General features: G+C 42.4%; 4 protein-coding genes across 4 annotated transcripts in view; 3 read left to right on the top strand and 1 right to left on the bottom strand.

Annotated features, from left to right (window-relative positions):
- The window catches only part of notch2 (notch receptor 2), a 39,911-nt gene extending 36,342 nt beyond the window's left edge, over window positions 1–3,569 (top strand). Inside the window, exon 35 of the mRNA XM_026305583.1 lies at window positions 171–3,569. Coding sequence (XP_026161368.1) covers window positions 171–1,589 — 1,419 coding nt within the window. The 3' untranslated portion in view covers window positions 1,590–3,569. The remainder of the gene's footprint in view (window positions 1–170) is intronic.
- A 535-nt stretch (window positions 3,570–4,104) lies between these two features.
- Window positions 4,105–12,132, top strand: slc35a3a (solute carrier family 35 member A3a). Its single transcript, XM_026305438.2, has 8 exons — window positions 4,105–4,889; window positions 4,977–5,186; window positions 5,527–5,681; window positions 5,805–5,927; window positions 7,790–7,964; window positions 9,586–9,704; window positions 10,302–10,435; window positions 10,551–12,132. The coding sequence occupies exons 2-8, from the start codon at window positions 4,997–4,999 to the stop codon at window positions 10,639–10,641; spliced, it is 987 nt and encodes a 328-aa protein (XP_026161223.1). The 5' UTR covers window positions 4,105–4,889; window positions 4,977–4,996; the 3' UTR covers window positions 10,642–12,132.
- Window positions 12,133–15,110: 2,978 nt separating this feature from the next.
- On the bottom strand, window positions 15,111–17,280 carry fam78bb (family with sequence similarity 78 member Bb). Its single transcript, XM_026305258.2, has 2 exons — window positions 16,904–17,280; window positions 15,111–15,633 (listed from the first exon to the last, which is right to left on the bottom strand). The coding sequence occupies exons 1-2, from the start codon at window positions 17,278–17,280 to the stop codon at window positions 15,111–15,113; spliced, it is 900 nt and encodes a 299-aa protein (XP_026161043.1).
- A 1,791-nt stretch (window positions 17,281–19,071) lies between these two features.
- On the top strand, window positions 19,072–22,766 carry rex1bd (required for excision 1-B domain containing). The gene is made up of 5 exons (XM_026305119.1): window positions 19,072–19,225; window positions 19,692–19,774; window positions 19,954–20,158; window positions 22,021–22,109; window positions 22,348–22,766. Exons 1-5 carry the CDS (start codon window positions 19,220–19,222, stop codon window positions 22,418–22,420), a joined length of 456 nt encoding a protein of 151 aa, XP_026160904.1. The 5' UTR covers window positions 19,072–19,219; the 3' UTR covers window positions 22,421–22,766.
- The last annotated feature ends 737 nt before the right edge of the window (window positions 22,767–23,503 follow it).

The following is a 23,503-nucleotide window of genomic DNA, read 5'->3' as shown; positions in this document are numbered from 1 at the left end:
AAGAAACTTCTCATACCACACCATGTACACTCAAAATATAATCTCTGTATGCTCATTTACACTCCAGACAGTTCAAATATAGTTAAGGAAAAGAAAGATAGCACAGATAACAAAAGGTCTACTGTTTATAACTACCGTTGCATATTTATCATTATGTGTGTTCACTCCAGGAGGAGACCCCACTGTTTCTTGCGGCCAGGGAAGGCAGTTTCGAGGCGGCTCAGGTTCTCCTCGACCACTATTCCAACCGTGACATCACTGATCATCTGGATCGGCTGCCCCGTGATACTGCTCAAGAACGTATGCATCATGACATAGTCCGCCTCCTGGACCAGTACAATTTGGTTCACAGTCCACACAATGGACCCAACCACATGGGTGGAGGAAACTCCTCTATTATGTGTGGGGCCAACGGAGCAGGCTTCATTGGCATGCGTCCTGGACCGCAAGGGAAGAAGACCAGGAGGGGTGGAGGTGGAGCAAAGGTAGGAGGTGTTGGTGGAGGAGCTAAGGATATGAAAGACATGAAGGCCAAGAGAAGAAAGAAGCCTGCTGGAGGGGAGGGGCCAAGTGTGAGTGCTGCAGCAGGAGGAGGAAGTGGAGGAGGTACGGGAGGGGGCGTGAATGGTGTCAAGGCAGCAGGAGGACTTCCAGAGAGCTCTGTCACCATGTCACCTGTTGACTCCTTGGAGTCACCACACTCCTATGCAGGTGATGCATCGGGCGCTGTTTCAACGACAGCAAACTCCCCTCCCCTCCTGAGCAACCCCACCACCAGACAAATGCTGCCTCCCGTCAGCCACATGCTGGGACAGCCGCAGGGCTGGGTGAGCATGACCAAGCACAGTTACAGCGGCCATATGTTTGGCCTCGTACCGCACCAGATGGGGGGATCTCATCCTGGCGTGGGCCAACACCGCAGCCAGGGCCCAATGCTCACACCCATGAATGTCACTATGAGCAGGGAGCAGCTGCCTCCAATCGTCACGTTCCAGATGATGGCCCCTGGAGGGAACCAGGCTATGCTGAAACAGCCACAGCTGGGCCAGGTACAAGTCACACAGTCCCAGGGTCATTCCCAGCAGGGGCCAGGCCACCTCACCTGTACCCAGAGTATGATGTACCCGATGCCTGAGCAGTTAACCATGAATCACAGTCTCCCCCACTCTCTGCAGCCCAGCAACACCGTCAGCCACGGTGGCCATGGCGGGATTGAAGGCCAGTCCCGGCCACTGTCCTCCTTTCCACCCATGCAAAGCCCTGTGGATAAATATCCCACACCCCCTTCCCAGCACAGTTACACCACCGCTGGCTCAGAGGGCACCACCCCCGGCCACTCTGCTCACCCACCCAGCGAGCATCCGTATCTCACACCTTCACCTGAATCCCCAGACCCCTGGTCATCCTCTTCGCCACACTCCAACTCGGACTGGTCCGACGTCACCACTAGCCCCACCCCGCTGGGGAACCCCCACCATGCACTGCCATCATCACACCGCACTCACATTCCAGAGCAGGTGCAGCTGCAGCCGCAGCCGCAGCAGTCCTCTCAACAGCCTCAGCTGGGAAACATGCAGGTGTTTGCGTAGGCCGGCCAGAGGAAAGCATAAACAGACTGACTCGGGGGGTTTCTGTGTAGTTCACTAAAGTACATAGTAACTCATTCAGTGCTTTTCTCACTTTTTTCTCAATTTCTCTTTGTATGTTCCTCATTAGAATACTTGGTTACATACCCTTTTATGTTTTCTTCTCTTTGCACTTAAGAAAACTGTGTATAGTTTCTAAAGCATCATCAATTATTACCAACTAGAAAAAGTTCTCAATACCAAAAAGCATGGATTTTGCTGTCACAAAGTGAATTTTCTGTGTGGTTCCTATGATCCCAGCACGGCTCTCTGTTAACTGTCAGTTTTCTTTTCTGGTCTTTGGCCTCAAAACTGTTAACTGAGGGATCATCGAGGTGCTGCTGGCAAGATGACAGTGTGCTGGTAGTGAAAGACGCTGAGAGAGGACTGCGACAGTTCTGGATTTATTTTGGAGGACATTTTTTTAATTCAGCTATTTGCTAAGCTTGCCACTCATTACTAACTCCTTGTCAGAGCCATTCACTCTGCTCTTTTAATATGATGAGTCACATTCAGTTGATGCTTTAATTCTCAAAGCAGAGCTACCTAGGTATTGCTTTATTTTTTTATTATTCATACTTCGTCTGCTTTAATGTGCCAACGGAGGGATTTTATAAAAGGCTGTTGCATGATTAGCAGGACAAACACCAAAATAATCATAGATTATAAACAAAGTCACACCTCCTTGTTCCTAAGTGGTTTTACACTTCATGTGGCGACAGCTTAAATGTATTTTTTGTGTAGTATTTTACCGTTTCAAGTCAAACATTGTCTGTACACAACAAAAGTTCATATAATGGAATTTTTGCCTGCAGCTGATAAATGTGGTACAGTGAGAACACAGGGTATTTTCGGCGTTTTGAAGGCAATTGCTATTTTACAGAAATATGGGGGATTCAATTCCAGTTTGCATGGACACAGTCATGTTGCTGAGGGATTAATTCAGAAGCTTGACAAACTTTATGCAAAAACATGTTAGTTTTGTCACACTCTTTGTTACTGTTGCGTCACCAGGTTTAGTTTGATGTATGATGAAATGTATATAGACTACAGCACATTCTGCTTGTTATTACTGAGCTACGTTTGGCAAAGACATGTTTTAAAGTCTGTTTTTTTATATATGAAAACTGTTCGCACTTCTTAGATGATTCTGAATGTTATAGAGGTGCATGTTTTTACCTTTAACCCACCTCTTCTAAATATTTGTCTTTCAGAAATATTTAACCAGTTCTGCCTTTTGCTTAACTACAATCAGTATATTTCTGCACCTTTTTTAAATTATCATGATTCATAAACCAAGTCTGGAGGTAAATAAGGTTAAACAAAGGTATTTTTCAGCTTTTCCTTCTAATAGCAGTGAGCAGCTTTGTGCATCTGCTCTGTAAACGCAGACAATCACTAAATTCACTGAAACTTTATAAAAAGGAAAATCAGTTTTTATGACCAAATTTGTTTTATACAGCCAAAAATGTACCTCATGTCCAAATTTCTGTCAGATACATCAATGTTTGCAGAAGTCTTGTAAAAAGTTCAGCACACACATACTGTAGAAATAAAAATGTTCCCTTTGTTTCATATTACTACTATCAGTATAAACAAACCAAACTCATGTTTCAACAATATTATCAGTGCCTGATAGTTTAGGGCCTTTTTTTCTATACTTACAATGTCCATCTGCCCTAAACAAGTGTACTGAGGTGTTAGTCATCACTTTATTGAAAGTAGTGCATGTCAGTTCCCGTACATATGCAAGGCAATGTGTCTCTTTTCTGTATATAAAATGTTTTCATTGTACTTTTGTTAACCACATAGTCTATAATATACATGGCATATGAAGTAGTTGTCACCATGTTTGTATAAGGTAGAAGACTAAAACGTGACAGTTTGAAAAAAAGAAATGATCAAACAAATGTGCTTACTGAAATAAAACCAGATCTCCATGAATTTTGTGTTTATCTCTGCTTTAAATGTTATTTTTCTTGCAGGATGTATTTTACTAAAAAAAAAAAAAACACCTACAATATATTCATCTTATGATATGCCTGTTGTTTGCATTGATCCTAACGGGCTGATATAAATGCATGATTCAATCTGCAATAATCTTTGCAGTAGCAGTAAAGATCATCAAAGTTGTGTCTATCCTGTAAATCTGGATAATTTTGACCTGGTGCTTCAGGTTTGCAGATTCATTACCACAATATTTACGGACAGAGGTCTTCACTACAATGTTAATTAATACTGATGATATTAATAGCATTAACAACACACTACAACAGTAATGTACAGTGCTTGACAAATATACAGTATTGGTGATTTACCTTTTTTTTTAATCCACCAGTACGTACAAGCACTTTAATTAAAGTAGTATTTCTAATATTAAAATATAACGTTTTTTGTTTTATAAGAAAGGCAGAAATAATAATTGTGAAGCCTATTTTTTTTATATATATATTTTTTTATATTCAGATCCCCAGTTACAGTTGTGCTGTGCTGACCTACATTTGGGTCTAAAAGTGTAAATTCAGTTTTAATTCCTTATTCCTGTTCAGAATGGTGAAGCTAATAGATGACCAGAAGCTGGAAGATACCAATTCACTTTGTTTTCCTCAAATCCCCTCTCATCTGAGATGGTATTGACTGAACACACCTGATGCAGGTAACCAGCACGGATAGCTGGACAAGTAGGATAGAGATGGCTATCTCTCTTTAATTCAGTGCATAGAACTGGACGTTTATTACACGGTTTTAATTTTTTTAAGCGTTTAGTGTTTCACCATTATGGATTTTGTCATTTGTCCATTTTAGCACTAACACTTTTCTCTTATAGCTCACAACAAATATGAGTGGTTCACTTTATTCCCGTCCGGCAGGGGGCGCTGGGGATCACCAGAATTCGTGCGAAACAGACAAGGAAGAACCGTGTACACGGAAATCATCCAGGACTTCACAGGTTGGGATTTTTTCTCTGGACGCTTTGCTCTTTCCTGCAGCGGGGAGTTGATGGGGGTCAGTGGGCCGACAGGCGGTGTGGAGAGCCCGGGGAGAAAATGAGCAGGTCTCGGCGGACGGTAAAGATCCGGTGCGGGTCATTGGGCGCCAGGAGCTGAAGTGCTGCTGTTTTGACAGCTGGGCTGAGTCTCAGTACCTGGTCCGTGTGTCTGGGAGAGCTGCCCCGATCCGACCAGCCGAGGTTTAAGCCCTAAAGGAGGTTTGATTTTATATAAAGACGCATATCTGAAGACGCGGCTGAAGTTGGTTTAAAAGGTGAGTGTCAGTAAAAACCTTTCTGTTTGTAAAAACCCTCCTCACTGTGGTTCTCTGCTGTAATTACACCTCTTTCTCTGTGTCCAGTTCCCCACCGACCAGAGGCCATGGCTTCTTCCCGACTGAAGTACCTCTCCCTGGGCGTGCTGGTGTTCCAGACGACCTCCCTGGTGCTCACCATGCGGTATTCCCGCACCCTGCAGGCCGAGGGCCCGCGGTACCTGGCCTCGTCCGCTGTGGTGGTGGCAGAGGTCCTGAAAATCCTCACCTGTGTGCTGCTCGTCTTCAAGGAGCACAGTGAGCAATGATGAGTATATCTGCAGTGAATAGTGGGGAAATCTCAGAAACTCTCATTTCATCACCAGGGGTCACTGGAGAAGCAGAGAACAGCTGGTGTCTGTATTTCAGAAATTCCTCAAATGATTCATCAGATAATGAAATGGTTGATTAGTTTTCTGTCAGTCCAGCACAGTGGACACATTTACAGATGTAATGAAACTAGTACTGAGGTTTAGTATTGAAAATGACAAAGTGCTGCAGAGGTTCTTCTTCCTGTTGATCAGTTCTTTTGGCTTGGTTCCTTTGTACTGGAACAAAGAATAAACTGGGAAGATTAATTCAGTGGGTTCCCTTACAGGTTACAACATGCGGGCTCTGAACAGTGTCCTGCGTCAGGAAATCGCTCACAAACCCACTGAAACACTGAAGCTGGCGATCCCCTCAGGGATCTACACACTGCAGAACAACCTGCTGTACGTCGCCCTGTCCAACCTGGACGCCGCCACCTACCAGGTAGGACAGAGGCCAGGTTCTATGTAATACACAGAGGAGCTGATGTTCTTTCTGAGTCTTTTAGCAATTAGCACAAGATTCCTGCTCATGGATTGTTTAGTTCTCTCGCTTTGTCTCCACCAGGTCACGTACCAGCTGAAGATCCTCACCACAGCTCTGTTCTCAGTGTCGATGCTGGGCCGCAGGCTGGGGGTCTACCAGTGGCTCTCTTTGCTGATTCTCATGGCTGGAGTGGCTCTTGTGCAGGTCCGGTGCAGCTTCATGTCTCTTAAATGTTAACTACTTGTAGAAATGAAAACAACTTTTTCACTATCTCAAGAAACAGACTAGAGAATATCGTCTATATCTCCTGTTGATGGACAAATGGCTGCATTTCTAAATATACTGAAACTGAGGACATTCTCATCATGCTTTCTAAAGTCTTTAAGCTCTTTTTTTTGTTCTCAAAAAATAGGCAGCACTTGTTTTTGGCTGCGTTCTCCTGAAATCATTGAGAAGCTTTAAAAATTCATCGTTAGTGTTTTTAAAAATGTGGCTAATTCTGTCACTTCAGTTCTAATTAAGTGTTTCCTCAGCTGTTTATTGGAATAGTTCCTGTGTTTTTTGCTTCCGTTACTGTGTGAACTCTAGTTCCTTCTTGGGGCCAGGCAGAAAGATTAGTAACTTAATCTCAGTGGCAGTTACTCAGGTATATAGAGGTTAAATAAGCAAAGCCAAATAATGAAGCCTGCACTAGAGCGTTGAATAAATATTGGCTACCAGTGGTTCAGAGGGATGTGCTGCTGAATGATGAAGTGTCAAAAAAAAAAACAAAACGAAAAGCAAAGCTTGTCGTTGTAACACTTCCTCCTCCACATTGGCAAAACAAAGAAAATGGCAGTGAGTTAGAATTAAACCGGAGTGCAAAGCAGGACGTGGAGCCACACCTTCGTGTGTGTACAGGATCAGTTGGGTAGAAATATTTACTCCCAAACTGTTCTCAGTGTGAACAGGCCATTTTCAGGAATGCAACTGCAGATTAACCATCTGAAGGCTCATATCACAGATCATCCTGTCAAGAATAGTATTTAACACATTAGCCATAGCAACTGTTGTGTTTGCAAAGCGTATCACCTACAAACAAGCAGGAGCTTAAAAGCCAGCATGACTCTGTTACTGTTAGAAATAATTGGTCTGTTTTGCTTTGACACAGCATCTCATTTTCACTGTTTGTTTCTAAGGTTTGTATTGTTGTTTCTCACTCAGCAGGGTTTGTTTTGGGGCAGATGGAGGAGGTATGAAGTTGGAAGGCAAACAGCATCTTCTTCCAAAATGATTAACTTATTGAAATGGCCTTGACTAAAGACTAATTCCATCTTGTTGTGTTGCGGTGCAGTGGTTAGTGAGTGTCGCCCACTGTCTGTGTGGGTTCTCTCCAGCTGCTCCAGCTTCCTCCCACAGTCCAAACACAAGCAGGTTGGGTTTAGGTTAATTGTTGACTCTAAATTGCCCCTAGGTGTGAATGTGACTTCACACCTATGTAGCACCCAGCCTCAGTCGGTTCAGATCGGCTCATCCCTCCCATCTCACCATGACCCTTGATAGGAGGAAACCATTTCGATAATGGATGGAGGGAAGAGAAAATGCAGAAGCTGCAATATATTCCGTGCACCGCACAACCAGAGATTATCAGTTTCTTGCTTACTGCAGCACATAATGCAGGAACTTACTCTGCAGCATTTTGTATAACTTTGAAAAGATGTGAAGTTGTTTTCATATGGGGCAGAGATTTAAGAGTGATTCTTAAGATTAGATTTCATTGGTATTTTTAATCCAAACACACTATGCAGAAAGTTTATAAAAGAACTTGCTTCTTTTGACAGTTATTGCCTAAAAGTTCAGTGTGTTTTCTTATATTGACCTGCTGATTATAAACTGTATAGTACTCTCTTTTTTGTGTTTGTTGTATTTGAAGAAATCATTTTTTTTAACCTTTCTAGCTGCTCTTTCAGCTACATTCTGGTGTCTTCCTGAGTTATTGGAGTTTTAGTAGATGCCTTCTCTTCCAGTTCTTGGATGTGCGGTATTGTCATTACGTCACGGTGGTAACCAGTCATTGTTCTCTGCAGTGGCCCTCTGAGTCTTCTACTGCCCCGGAGAAGGAGGTCCTGTCTGCAGGTTCCCAGTTTGTTGGTGTGACAGCGGTCCTGGTGGCGTGCTGTTCCAGCGGGTTTGCCGGTGTCTACTTTGAGAAGATCCTGAAGGAGAGCAAACAGAGCGTCTGGATCCGCAACATCCAGCTAGGTCAGTGTTCATCAAGCAGTGGAATCAGTCAGCTGTTCAGTCACATGTGAATGCTACACCTGTTATTCTTACAAGCAAAAGGAAATTGAATCCACACAATAATAATGTTAAAATTCCAAAGATAGAGCTGTAAAATCTCCAAAATTACTTTATAATATTTGATAAAGACACGTCCGTCAGCGAAGGGATCACACAGAGAGATGTTGTTTCTGCAAACAGATTGAAAAAGTCCCCATTAGTGTCTTTCTGAAGTGAGCACAGAAAGCCAGCTGGGCTTTTTACCTCCAATCTTTTTCTGTTAAGATGAATGTTCCTGTCTAGTTTATTTTTACCCTGCAACGTGTAAGGCACGTGTTAAGTCTCCTGCGATTCCTGGTGTGAGCTTGGCATTTTTTTCACCTGCATTAAATACTGAAACCTAGATGAGAGCAGTGTGTTTTTATTGGTCGTTGTAAAAGTGATGCAACAAAATAAATAAAAAATGTGAGAAATTTAGGTTTGAAATGTTGACTTGGTTAATTGATCACATGATTTGACAAACAAAAAGCCACACATTTCTAATTTTTATATCATTGCACATGAGTATAAACTGACATACATGGAGCAAACAACAATAAAACCAAGCATAACAATATAATGCACATACCCACAGCAAACAAACATAAGATAAAAAAGAACAATGGCATCACATGAAAGTGTGTCTATAAAAATACGGTTTGAGAAGAGATTTAAACGAAGAAACTGATTGGGTGGGTCTAATATTCCTCAGGCAGGGTATTTCTAAGCCGAGAGGCCTGAATTGCAAACACATGGTCTCCCTTAGGTTTCAGCCATGACTCAAAAAAGCCCCACCTGTGGGTCTGAGGCTGCGGGGTGGCTCATAGGGGATTAAGTAATCTAATAAAAACAACTGGGGGCCAGCTCCAGATGGATCTTAAAAGTAATCAATTAAATTTTAAAATCAGTTCTAAAAAATGCCAACACTGGGGTCATGTGATGTTGTTTGTTAAAACCAGTACGATGCATAGCTGCTGCGTTTCGGACTAGTTGGAGGCGAAAGAATGATTTAGAGGAGATGCCAGAATGGATGGAGTTTCAATAGTCCAATCTGAAGAAGATAAAGGCATGAATAACTTTTTCCAAATCAGGTTTTTTAAGAACCATTAACCATTTTTAGTCACCATCTTAATGGTGACTATGATAAACAGTAAACCTACTAAACATCAACATAGCAGCATTTCATTTTGAGCATTTTAGCACTCTAGTTTTAATCATCTGTGTGTGTGTGTGTGTGTGTGTGTGTGTGTGTGTGTGTGTGTGTGTGTGTGCGTGCGTGTGCGCGCGCGCGCGCGCGAGTGTGTGTGTGTGTGTGTGTGTGTGTGCGCGAGAGAGACCTCAGAACACACCAGGGACTCCATTTCTTCACTCTCCCTGTCTTTTCCTTGTGTGTGTACTTTTAGGAAATGATTCTAAATTTAAAGTTTTAATTGACCCTGCGTATAATTTGTATCTGCTATATGTCAACACAGTACTTAGCATATGACGTTCCCTAAATTGGGATAGTTCATTCTGTCTGACTGATCTTTAGCTGGCTCATTCTTTGGTTTGTGTGGGTTTCCAGGGCTGTTCGGTCTGGTGTTTGGTCTCTTTGGGATGCTGGTCTACGATGGGGAGAGGGTCAAGGAGTCAGGAATGTTCCAGGGTTACAACACAGTCACCTGGAGTGTTGTAGCATTGCAGGTATCTCTCCCTCCACCAACAGTAATTCAATACTGTATGTGTTTCCCATCAAAACTGAAATACAAACTGCTCAAAATCGAACAATGGAGAGGCAAAAGGGAGACCAACCCTAAAATGGTTTTGCATGCGGTGGCCTCAGACAAATGCTCCCTCCTTATCCTCCCCGACTGATTCTTCTCAAGCTTTGTGTTTTGCTGATGTCCTTGTCCAATGTGTGCAGTCACAAGAAGCTTTGCTGTGTCTCCCAGCAGTCTCAAGGGCTTTGAGGAGATACCAGGAGACTGGCCGTAACACCAGGAGCGCTCACAGCCCTGCACCATGTAGCTCAGTTAGCATTCACCAGAGAACTGCAGAATTAGCAGGGCTTCCATTGACTGTCATTTTGTGACATGTACATTAGTAAAGATTTTAAACTTTATTAAACCATTCATCAAGAGCTGATGTGTGATTTAAGTGTTGCCCTCATTTGTTTGTGGAGTGGATTTTCAAGCCTGTGTAATAGACTGTGTAATGTCATGGCTCAGACTCTGTCTCTCTCTGTCAGCCTGTACAGGTCATGCCTTTGTCCATCTGTGTTCGTGTTTGTTGTTTCTCCAGGCACTGGGTGGTCTGGTCATAGCAGCGGTCATCAAGTACGCAGACAACATCCTCAAGGGCTTTGCTACATCGCTCTCCATCATCCTGTCAACTCTTATATCGTACTTCTGGCTGCAGGATTTCGACCCCACTGGGTAGAGGAATCAGTCACCATCTCTTCCTGTCTCTCCTCTGTATATTTTTTTATCTCTGTTTTTCTTACCCATAATCACAGTGTCTCGAGCTGATAATGTCTCTTCTCGTCCACAGTGTGTTTTTCCTAGGAGCTGTTTTGGTCATCGTGGCCACTTTCCTATATGGTTATGAAGCAAAGCCATCCCCCAACCCCAGCAGGGCATAGGACTCCCTCGGCTAACGCTACAACAGCATTAGGAGGTCCTGTTGAAGTGACAAGCCAACGAAGGTAAAGGAGGACAGAGCTAAAAAGAGGGGAAAGGTCTTTGAAAGGAGGAGCAGAGGAGTAGGAGAAGAGTAGGAGGCAAGGAGATAAGTAGGTTGGGAATAGAGGACAGGAAAAGTAAAGAAGATTAAATACAAAAACAGCTAGCAAAACACTGTGATGGGTCTTATACACCAAAAGTGCCTCAGCTGGGACAAGTAGCCAATGAGAATGGGAAAACTGTGGCAAAAGGTTTTGGTTTTTTTTTTGGTTTTTTTCCCCTCGTAATTGCAGCTGTACAGATAATCCTGGCTGCCAGAGCTGAAGAGGTTTTCTTGACAGGACTGATTGTGTTTAAGAACCTGTTTGACTGCCTGACACTGTTACTGCCACGTCAATCACAGCTATACAGTAAAGGATAAAAGAAGCAGACAGGACTTTCATAGCCTTCTACACCTCAATTTTCAAATGTTTTGTGTCATTTCAACTGGTGGCACCTCAGACTTGCTCTTTTGAGGCACTGACAGTCACAGGTTGTCCCAGTTTAGCCTCTGAAAGCACATTTAAGGACATGACATGAGCCTTCCAAGCAATTGTCTATTCTAATGCTGCATGCAATGCCCCAACAAGCTCTGACAGTTCAAATGATTTGGATCAGGGTTTGTGTTGGGCACGTGGTTTGGGGTGTGAGCCTGCTGCAGATGTGGCTGCAGCTTAAGAGGCCTGTCTACCTGGAAGGCACAGCTAGGGGCAAAAACTTCCCAAGCTCAGAAGCCTTTAGGCTATGGTAGTTGCAGTTTTGTGACTAGTCTAAATTACACTCATCAGTTGTTGGGTTTTATTCTGCTATTTCTGGAGACGGTTTTTGTTGCCAGGCAACATAGAGACTGGGATGTCTTCGCTAACATATAGAGTGCGTCTGACAGAAATGGTTCATGTATGACTTTGCTCTATCTAATTTGGTTGTGTGAATAAAATGCTACAAGAATAAATTAATCTGACACAGAAATACTGTTCTGGGCTGTAACAGATGGGATTATTTGAAGATTTTGATATTGGGACAGTTTGATTATGTTGTAATTTTGTACTTGAAAATGAAGTAAATAACACCATTTCTATTGTAACCTTTAAATCTAAATGAATTGTCTGTAACTTATTCATTCATTAGGTCTAAGTTTACAATATTTTTCAAAGCCACTGGCTATTGACATCCGTTTTTTAATGTCATGTGCTTGTATTGCAATATGTTCTGTGGCAAAGTAATCATAAAAATACTGGATGTGGCTCAGCTACAGTAAGTCTACTGATACTGATTACATCAGACATATTTGAGAAAGTAACCTTGGACTGTACAGTTTTACTTTTTCTCTTGTGTAAAAAAGCGGGTTATTATTAACTTTATTATTTTAATTACAAATATGTGAATCTTTTATAAAAGAGATTTGCATCCTTTAACTTCTATGAATGTGTCATTGTGAGTCTCCTCCCTGATCTTGTCTACCACATTTACATTTCATCAAACTAGACAGCACTACAGTTTATCTCATACAAGGTATTACCCCCAGATATCTGATTCTAAATGAATTTTTACATAATTACACCTCTAATTTGCCTAATTTAGCCTGGCATGTCATCTTAGAGCTCCATAACATAAATCCATTCACACTTTGATATATTTGGCATCTGTTTTAATGAGTTTAAAAACACTGCATGCAAAAGCCAGACAGTCTGAGAGAAAGGACTGTAACATGGCAGAGTTTGTGTCCTTCATATTATAACACTGTAAAACACCATTACTCAGTCATTTTAAATAATCACTGCATTAAAGTCCAGTCAGTCAGCAGAACAAGTAGGAATTAACAAGTCAAGCTCCTCATGAAGGGCTGTGTTCAGCTCTACCCTTGAATCCCCAGGCACATCTGTTACTGTAAAAGACACTTGAGGCCCTGATACCAAGCCCGATACACACAGACAGCAAACTGAGTGACCTCATGTCTGAGTAGGAATTAATCTTCTTAACACTTTAATTGTGGCAATGTGGAAAAAATCGTTTCCTCTTGGTTTCACCATATAAAAGCCTGTATTATTTGAATATAGAGACCAAGAAAGATCACCTCCCTAGCTTCTCTAGCTGAAAGTGCTGCTCTAGATGTTTCCATTGATTGTCAACATGGGCGCTCAGATGCCGTTTACCTCACACTCTGCTCCTGTGTCATAGCTACAATAGGCAAGTTGGTAAAATATCCACAGTCCATACCTATACATGATGTGTGTTTGTGTGTGCCGAACACTCGTTCCTGGTGGTCATGGCTGTAGTGTCTTCATGAGGTGTTTTTGTCTGTGTTTCTGTGTGAGTGAAGGCTTGTTTGGTTTGCACCAAGAGTAATGAGCAGCATGGGGTAAAAGAATGTGGTTATGTCCTCTGACTCTCTTCATCTCTGTCTCGTCTGGACCAGCTCAGCAGTTCAGCATGACCTGTTTTACTGGCCCAGGGAGCGCTGAGTGTGTAAGAACAGAAATACAGCACATAGACCAGTCTACAAAACAATAAGCAACATTCTCAGAGTCAACATAATATTCTGTAAGCTGCAGGATTTCATTTTCTCTCAAAGTTCTTCATAAAAAGGACTATTAAAACCTTATGATGGCACAAGGGACTGTATATCTGTCCAACCAAACACTACACAAGTCTTTAAAGGGTCATTTCCCCCAAATTTCAGGGAAAAGAATAATCTCCTACTTGTAGCAGTCTTACGTCATGCAGATAGGTCTGTTTATAATTGCACAGGCCTTTAAGTATCTGAGATTTCTGATTCTGCTTCACTACAATGCAGGTGATTACAGACATACTACAAACCTTATACATCATTTTCTGGTGCGTCACAAAGGACACTGACAGATTTTTTTAAGAAATGGAAAATTAAAATCCCCCAAATCTGCATGTCTGTATACTGCTAGGGATCAATGAGAAGCTTTTTTTTTTTTTTTTTTTGTAATTTGGGTGAATAGATCCTTTAAGTCTTTTAACACAAATACAGATTTCTTTCACAAAAATCTTTGTTCTTCAACAACATATACTGATTGGGGAAACACATACTGAAGCTCAGTTTGTCCTGCTGCAGCTGCTGAGGCCAGGCTCATTTTATGACTCGTAAAATACAGCAACCTTACAAACCTAATTAGATGGCACATGGAAAAGGCGAAATCAGGTTTTTACTGTAGAAGGCTGTCATCAACACAGGCATCACTGGCTTTCAAAAGGCAGGGAGGGAGAAGCTCTGCAGCTTGTAATTGCAAAAAAAAAAAAAAAATGAAGAAATCAAGATTTAGGGCTTCATTTATGCCTGTGGGTGCATATGACTAAACCAAACTGTTTTCTACCTTTTCTGTGATTTGTAGAAAGGAAAGTAGCTCTGTGGATGGATGTATGGTACCTTTGTGTTTTTAATCTCTTTTTTAAATCATCTCAGAGAAGTACCGTGATCATAAATGAGGCCCACTTTGTGTTTGTTTGTGAGTGTGTGTGTGTGTGTGACTGTGTGAGTGTGTGAGGCAGTCTGGTTTGTCAAAGCAGCAAGCCTGGCCCAAACCCTGGGGCTTCATTATAGAAAACACACAACTACAAACACATACACACATGCCTAGACACACACATACACATGTCATCTGCAAAAGAACATCATCCAGTAACATCCATCCATCCATGATCTATCACTTATCCTGCGGGGTCGCGGAGGTGGTCGCTGGAGCCAATCCTAGCCCACATGCCGCAATAGGTGGGGTACACCCTGGACAGATCGCCAGTCACCCAGTAACATTTCAGCTGTCGTCATAGTTATCTATGGCCTTTATGAGTAAACCCTGCAGCAGTGCCATCCTGCTTGGACCCGCGGGACATACAAACACTGAAACCTTTCCTTGGTAACACTCTTACACAGCACTTTACAGTACATTACAGTACAGAGCAGGTTGGACTTATATCATCATTAAGGTTGAGGAACCTTTTTAATACACGGTCTGAATCTAGGCATGGTCGTATCTTTCTGTGCCTGAGTAGCTACAGTACAGGTTTGTGTTACATCCCAACACTGATGGGGGATTTTCAGAGTTATACAATGCTTTTCTCTGTTGCGCTGGGTTGGAGTAAAAGCCTGATCACCCAAAAGCTCAACAGGACCAGAAGTAGGCATCAGGCCTACTTTCTGGATCATCAAAGGCAAAAGTGGGGAATTAAGGCAGTTGTCCCCTCAAGATTTTACAAGCAAACAGCTTCTCTGATTTGTGCTCAGCCAGTCTCAGCCTACTTAGAGATCACTTTCACTTTGTGTTTTTGTTTCTCTTTTCATCTGATTATCTTGTTAGCTGTTTCACTGCAGAAGTGCCCGCTGTGACGTGATATAACAAACAGCCAATCGGATGCTCTCATTGCGCTACTTGGGTGGTATGACAACAAGCGGAGGCCCTCTCCTCGGCCTCCACATCAGAACCTGGGCGTCGTTGGCGTTGGGCCTCCCCATTGCGTTCAGAGGAATGGGCTCCATGCGAGTCAGCACCCGTGGCTGGTCCTGGTGCACCCGGCCCATGAGCCGGGCCCTTGAGCCCAGAGGCTTGGTTGGATCCACTGCGATATCCACTCTCATTCTCCACTTGATGGTGTGGAGCAGTATCTTTTCCCTGGATGTGGTGTTGAGCGCCACCAGCCAGGTAGTGAAGCTCTGGTCCCTTTTAATGTTAGTCAGTAAAGGTGTGTTTGATTCACTGACTGGCACAGCCCAGGTGACACTTGGGTAGAAGTTGTCATTCATGCTGACAATGAAGCGGGATGGCTTGGAGGTGGGACCGACTATGGTGACGGTCTCTGTTGTGTTTCCGTACCAGGGGTAGCTCACACCATCTGAGTCGCTGATGGCTCTGACTAGGCCTTCTCGCAGCTGAGGCAGCTCCCAGCTCGACCTGGAAGGAAACAAAGCATGAGACTGGAAAGATTTCCAGCTAATGTTAGGTTGGTTCCACTTTTATCACCTGATCATGAAAATGTCTACACCTGACTTTAAAGCGTCTTTTCACATTAAACTAGATTGAGTGATTGAAATATGCAGCTACTCTGTCAAAAAAATAAAATAAACATTTATCAGTCTTTTATCAGGCAACAACTCCAAGATTCTGACGTTTTCACCTTTCCAGATGTTTGCATTTGCTCTTTTGATGTTTTTTTAACTCACTGTAAATGTAATGCTTTTTTGAAATTCCAATCAACCAACAAGATCTTGAGCTTTAGAAAATTGCGACTATATTCACAAATTTTAGACAATAAATGATTAATTGACTTGGCCTACATATTTGACAGATTAGTTGAAGAAAATAGTTGTTAGTCTAACAGCTGAAGCATAGATCAATGAGCCATCAGTGAATTTATTAGTAATAGTGCCATATCTTGGTGTTTGAGTGTGAGCTTTTTGATATTTGGTTAAGGGATTTCTTGGATACTGGTGACTGAGATGTAAGTTTTTTTTTTCTTACAGGAAAGCAGCAGAAGTTTCAGAAATGCTCTAGAAGTCTTATGTTGACACAAGCCTGAGACAACAGTAGCTGCCTGTAAATGGTATCTGGTGATCTGGTGATTCACTATGCCCGCGGATTATCATCATCACTTTGTTGTACTGTAACAATTGTGTCATCTGTTTGTTGTGCTTTCAGCACCTGTCTGATGACACCCAACCTTAAGCCCCTATTTCTCACCCCTACACCCACCCACTCTATAAACCCAGCAGGATTAAACACCCCCACACATATGCCTTGAAGATAGTGTGTGTGTGTGTGTGTGTGTGTGTGTGTGTGTGTGTGTGTGTGTGTGTGTGTGTGTGTGTGTGTGTGTGTGTGTGTGTGTGTGTGTGTCTCTGCCTGCCTGCCTGTTGTGGGGGTGTGGGGGAGGACATGTCTCCGTGGGCACAATTTGAGTGTGAGAGCAGCAACTGTTGTTTAGCTCCTCTAATAGCAGCTTTTCTATTTAGGTGCCAAAGTCACAGGAACAGAATCTGTCGGTGGGCGTTTGAATGAAGGAGGCTGACAAGCACAGTTAACCTGCTGCGTGCACAAATGCTCCTCTCTGCAACCCAGTGTGACGCACAGGCATGGGCACGTTATAATACGGTGTGTACAAGCATGCATTCACACGTCACAAGGGTGTGATGAGGGACTCGGGTGACAGGAGGTGTCAACTCACATGCCGATGTCTCCATAGGTGTTGTAAAATTCCATCTGGGTGCACGCCTGGATCCAGCCCACCACCCATGTCTCATTGCGCGCAATGGGGGGCATCACAATCCGCGCCGATGCTTTGAAATAGGGCGTCTTGTACCGAAGTACTATAGGCGAGTTCTCCTCAATGACAGTCGGACAGTGGTCTATGGTGGCGGACAGGTCGTACACCACAATGTTCTCTCGTTTGATGCGTGACTTGTTACAGGCTATGCTCTGGATGCAGCCCATGGCTGTGTAGGTGAAGGTGATGGTCAGGAGCAGCCAAGTGAGCCTGGCAGGCCTGGGGAACAGCACAGCTGACTGGGACTCGACCAGTATCAACACTATGAGGCCGTGCATCAGATAAGACTGTAAGGCAGATGTGGGTGCTACCACGATACAGGCCCAAATCCGAATCACAATAAGGCTTCAGTGAAATCGCGGGACCGCTCCTGGGTTCTAGTGAGACCAGGATCCAGGTTCAGTCCGTCTGTGTCAGCAGGCACTCGCCCACCTCTAGGTGCGCTGCTGACCCCGTGCTCTGACCTCTCTGGAGGGTGCAAGCCAGAAGAGAAAGACCCCGAAGGGATTAATAAAGTATCAGGTGGATTTTTGCTAATATATGATTGTATCCTCTCCACGCCAACGGGACAGACTGCCTGTTTCCGTGTGCCCTCTGCTCATGGATCCGAGCCGCCTGCGCTCCTGCTTGAACCCCTGCCCGTAACCTTTGATCCTCTTCTTCTTTCCCCGAGCTGTCATGTCACAACAAGCGAGGAGGAACCGGCGGACACCGGGGCGCCGGCAGGGGGACCCGGTGTTCGGGCGGTGAGGCTTGTTGATGCGGCACTGTGCAGGAGATGCTGCTACTGTCTAGAACCGGAGCGGCAGCGTTACAGCCCGTCATGCCTGTCACCTCGACGGGAGGGAAACCCGGTGAAACAAACAAAACCGGCGAGTCCGAGCATCTGCGATGGGGAAAAACAGCTTCCTCTTGCAGAGTTAGACGACACAGGCGGGGTGTCAGCGATCAGAACGAGGGAGCACAATCATCTACAAATACACCGAGTGGGAGCATCGGTGGGAAACTGCTGAAACAATGGCAGTAGTACTAAAAAAACAGACCAACAGTGTCATAGTAACCGTGTAGAGCAGCGTACGCCGCGCAGCATCTTCAGCGGCTGTGTCGCTGTTCAGTCTGCGTGGTGCTGAACTGAATGGACCAATGAACGGTAGAGGGAGACTCGAGGCGTAGGAGGGTCCGCGTCTGCACAGTAGTAGCTTTGCGACCCATTTCCTCCATATCCAGATAATGCTCTCTAATCCCACAATCACAAAGCAGACAAGAGACAGACGAGCTCCCAGTGCATGAAATTATAGTTCGCTGTATTTGTGCTGCAGGATCAGGAGCAACAGGTAGTTTCAGAAATGACTTTGAGGTTGTTTACCTCGCGTTATGCTTTTAAAACCACAATTCATGGTCTGTTGTTCATATGCCACCGTTTGATGGTACCTTCCTTTTCATAGGCACCGTCTGTAATGGAATAAAAGACATGACCTGCCTATAATTGTGCTGGGCACTAGTTCATTGGTTTGGACCAATCAGCTGCCAGCAGGTTTTCAAAATAAAACCAATAATAACGTTCAATGTAATGTCACGTCCACACAATAACGAAAGGTACATGCAATACATGTCTCAAGACAGGTTTCAATCACATCACCCATCTGCCCTCGGTGACACGATTTATGAAAATTGAAGTACATTTAAGTAATAATGTTGACCACTTAATTGGTATTTTGTTAAAGTTTGACTCATTCCACTGAACGTTTAAAACACACAACGGTATTTAGTAGTTTGAATTTATTGCAGAACTACAGGCCTTGCAATGTGGTAAATATATATCTAAATATCATTTATAGTATTTACAGTCAAACACAATTGTGAATATATTCACGATCGTGAATATAGTCCATTTATTGGTTTATATGATGCTCTCTAATAATTCGGTTGCTGTAACTGAATGGCTAAAAACACAAATGCAATAAGAACTGCTTTTTTTTTTATAGCGTCAACAGAATGAAAATGCGCCCCGCAGTTACTGTAGTCCAAGTAGTTTAGCAGACTTTTATTTTGAAATCGACCGTTGGAACCTGCCTGCGCTGATGCGTCATTTCCGGCTCAGGGGGCACGCAGGCTGCTGATTCATACACGAGAGAAACGCAAAGTTTTATACCTGCAAATATGAATATGAGACTATTTTAAATTCTCTGAACTCCGCGCACCTTTTCCGGACATGTTATGATGGTAAGTGTTTGCCATTTTATTCGACAGTTAACGTCTCAGAGCTGGAGCATCACATGTGCTAAACTAAGCTAAGCTAAGCTAAGCTAAATTAATGTTAGCTGAGCACTTCTGCCTGTTTGCCTCTTGATTTTTTCACTTCACTGTAAAAACTAAAGAGCTTTGCATAGAGCCTATGAGCACCTATTGTGCCTAACCTGTGAGGTAGAATATGCCGTTATTCAAAGATTATTTATAGATGAGTTTAGCTTATGGGCGTTTACGTTATAAAATGTTACTTTGGCTTAGTAAAGGCCCAACTAGTTTATTAAAATATATAGAAAAATATTTCTTAAACTAAAATTAGATGTTTCATATGTCTATAAAAAGTAACAACTGTTATTCATTTTGTGTGTTATTGTCACTAAAACCAGTGATTCTTCTCTGCCTGATGTGTATTAACTTGCCTTAATGTGGCTCATGCCTGCAGGTCCCTGCAGACTTCAAAGCTCTGATCCAGAGGTTTTATCATCTTCAGTCAGAGCGGCTGGAGACCTATAGACTCTTTGAAGAGTAAGTTGGATCTAGTAATAATTTGCAAGCATATACATTTACACATACTGTGACAGGACCTTACTGCTGCCTCCAGGGATCACTTTCCCTGAATCAAAGCACATAAACAGACAAATCTGAAAAATCTGAAACCTCATTGATTTCTTCCCTTGCTGTTTTGGCTGCTGACTGCTTTCCAGGGGACATGAGGCCTACTTGAGGACAGGACCCCATTACGACTTCGACCACTATAAGCAGCTTGTCCATGAGATAACGCAGGCCTTCTGCGGCATCTCCAAGGAAGTGCTGGAGCTCAAGGGGAAGCTGCACCATGAGTTTGACAGACCAGATCTCTCTGAACACATTGAAAAGCTGCAATGCAAAGAGAAGCAGAAACTTGAACTGGTAGGCAACTCTTTTTGTATGCTTCAATTTTTTTGTACTGAGTCTAGACACTGAGCGAGAGACCAGCAGGTCAATAGGAGACACATAAAACTTGCAGCATACCTTTATTTATCACTGTTTGTTCATCATATAGAAGCTGCAGCTACAAAGAAACTAGAGACTTGCAAATGGTTGAAATGTAATTAAAGGCTTAATATTTTAATTGGATGCTGCAAAGAGCAAATTAAAAAGTCAAATTAATAAATAAATTTGTAAGTAAGAGCCCAGACTAAAAGAGGATTCACATATAACTGAAGAGAGCAGTCGAATACTGCAGGGGAAAAAACAGATTCTTAGATACATCATGATGCTGATATGAATGGTTATGAATTGATTCACAAATGTTAAAAATCGATTTCTTGAATTTTAATTGATAATGTTATATGGATGGAACACAAAACATGGAACTTGGCAGTGTGAACGTTTAGCATTAAAAGTTATGTGGATGCACGTTGGCTTCTGTGAAGCTGAAGAGGAAAAACCTGGATGAAAGACACACTATATTGTGTCAAACTAAACTATTTTGCAAACATGACAAAGATGCAAAAACACCTAGGAGGAAGAAAAACACCTAGTTATGTTAGTTACTGCTAACCACAGGACCATTAAGAAAGCAACGTTATATCTTCCACCCAACTTGGAAAGGGTGAACTGAAACTTTCACTGACAATGATGTACATAGAATCACTTATGAAAGCTGGTAGGATAGCTGTAATATCTGATACATGGACTGTAGCAGACACACTAGTTACAGACACACTCTTCTTTTCTCGTTGGTTCAGTGCTGATAGATTGAACTTTCTGGTTTTGCCAGATCTCTTCTATTTGTTCTAGTAGTTCTTGGAAGGAAATTCATTATGGATTATTACAAATTCTTTACACTTTGAAAATGCTAAGTAGTCCCAGAACGAGAAACAAATCCTTTATTGAAAAAAAAAAAAAGCATCAATAATCATTTACCACTTTATCATTGCCCTGTGAATTGTAATTGAATCAAACCATGAGGTTCACAGAGTCCCACCCCTAACAAACACTAATTGACTGCATACTGAAATATTCATCAATTTATACTTTTTAATTTGCCTAAAATTCTTGTATGTTTTTGCCATTACTAAATGTTAACGTTGCTTTTCAGTTATTTTATCTTTCATGTGCAGATTTTTCAACATCCACTTTACCTGCCATAACTGATGTTAAATGAAAAATGATGTTATGGGGTATAAATGTTCTCAGCACTTCTCTAATGTTTGAGACGACTCCTCTGTATCACCAGAAGGAGGCAGAGTTCTAAAATGGTTCAAAATTGCTCTCTGCCAGCAGGTTTTGCTGCTGTCACACTAAAGATTTCATTTATTGGTTTTAGGGTCATAAATGTTTTAAACATAAACCACTAAAGGAGGGAAACTGTTTGATGCTTGTGATAGGAAATATTTAGGGCTTCTGGAACAACAAAAACTAATTCAGATCAATTGAAATCATGATGTGGTGCTACGGAGTTTTTTAGCGATTCTGTTTTAAATCAGTGACAAAAAAAAAATAAAATTAAAGAAAGCTGCTATCGGTCTGTGCCGCTCATCATGGCTGGGCAGTTTGAGTGAGGCCTGTGCTAAAATGTCACCGCTTCAGCTCCCCACATTCCTGTACATCTGGTTTTAAGGGGTGATTCGTTTCAGTTTTGCGTTGCACTCCTCTCCGATATTAACTCACTTTCTACCACTAATGTTATAAAGCTTCTATTATCCAAAAGACCACCATCTGTCTCTGCTCCATCCTCTGCTGATGAATGGTTTGCATAAATCTTATCTGATGTGCCTTCTCAACAGACAGCCAGGCTGCAGCTGGCCAGGCAGCGGGCCCAGGATCACCCGGAGGACGAAGACTGTCAAGAAAAGATTCAGGAGATCAAACACGAGTAAGAGCAGCTATTACCTCCCCTTGGTTTACTGAGTTAGCTCCCTGCTGACCCATTCACTCACCCACTATTAACCTCCTGTCGGCTGTAGAACTGCTCAGGGCCTCTGGAGACCTCACAGACTTTCCTTTGTTACCACTGCAGCTTCATTTGGTTGGGAAATAAATCATAGATATTCACAACTAACCCATGCAACACTGTAGTTTCCAAATAAATGTCTGTGTTCATTTTTGTCTAGAATCATCAAGAACAAAGAGGCGCTGAGTGAGATCATGCAGGACTTTAAATATGACTCGGAGGAGTGTGATTGACAGGTGACTCCACTAAGTCCCGTAGCCACCCTCTCACTTCACCAGACACTGGTGCTGACAGATTGACTGGGCCCTGCTGCAACTTCCCTCTCAGACTCCTCAGCTGCACATATCGATCCCCCCGCTGGCTCCACCCTGCTCACTGCTGCAGTCTTATTCCACCCAGGGGGCTTTTCACATTCTGGGCTTTGTGCATTTCTATCTGTAGTCATGTGTTTGCGTTAATGCATGCTCCAGCAAAAGGAAAAGGAGAAGAAAAACGTGTGTAAATACTGTAAGATGCACATCTGAATATGTTTGTGTACTTGATACATTTTATTTTGTTAAATAAAAAAAAGCCAATGTTCAAGATTTTTTTTTGCACTTTACTATTGTTTTATACGCCATACATATTTTCAGGCTTAGTGAATACAAGAAGTGTATATAACTTAGACAAAATCCACATTCCTTAAATATTGTTATAAAAATATATAGCATCAAAATGTTTGGTCAGGTACACAACAGTATGTACATTTTACACATAGTGGGCTAGTTAGGACTTTACTAATTGATCAAATATTTCTGCAATTTAAAAAACATTTTGTGATCAATTTTTGATGTGTGACATCCGTCTCTATGCAGCTCATTTGTAATTTTAAAATTCTATTTGAAATATTGACACACTATCCTAATGGCCATAAACTGTCATAACAAGAAATGTCACATTCAGATTTGAGGATATAAAAGTAGAAATGTGTAGGTAAAATACCTAATATTAAAAATTACTTTTACTGATTTTTTTTTTTTTTTTTTTTTTAGCAATGTTTTGTTACCATTTAACTTCAAACTAATATTTAAAATGTGCTTTTCCTACATTAGATTAATAAAATGTCTGGATTATCACCATAACTTCCTTTTTTTCAGAGTAACACTAGTTATCGCTGACTAAAATATTACTGTTGTGCAAAGACAAATTTAGTCTTAGTGCTTTAAGCTTACGGCTGTGTGACACTGCAGTATCCCTCAGCCGGGACACTGGACCTCTCATACAGCTGGGACCCTCAGGGCCAGTTATCTGTATTTCTTGATGTGGTTCTTGAATTA

This window comes from Mastacembelus armatus, chromosome 4, assembly GCF_900324485.2.
Source record: "Mastacembelus armatus chromosome 4, fMasArm1.2, whole genome shotgun sequence".
NCBI classification, from domain to species: Eukaryota; Metazoa; Chordata; class Actinopteri; order Synbranchiformes; family Mastacembelidae; genus Mastacembelus; species Mastacembelus armatus.
This window is presented reverse-complemented; position numbering and strand designations above follow the sequence as displayed.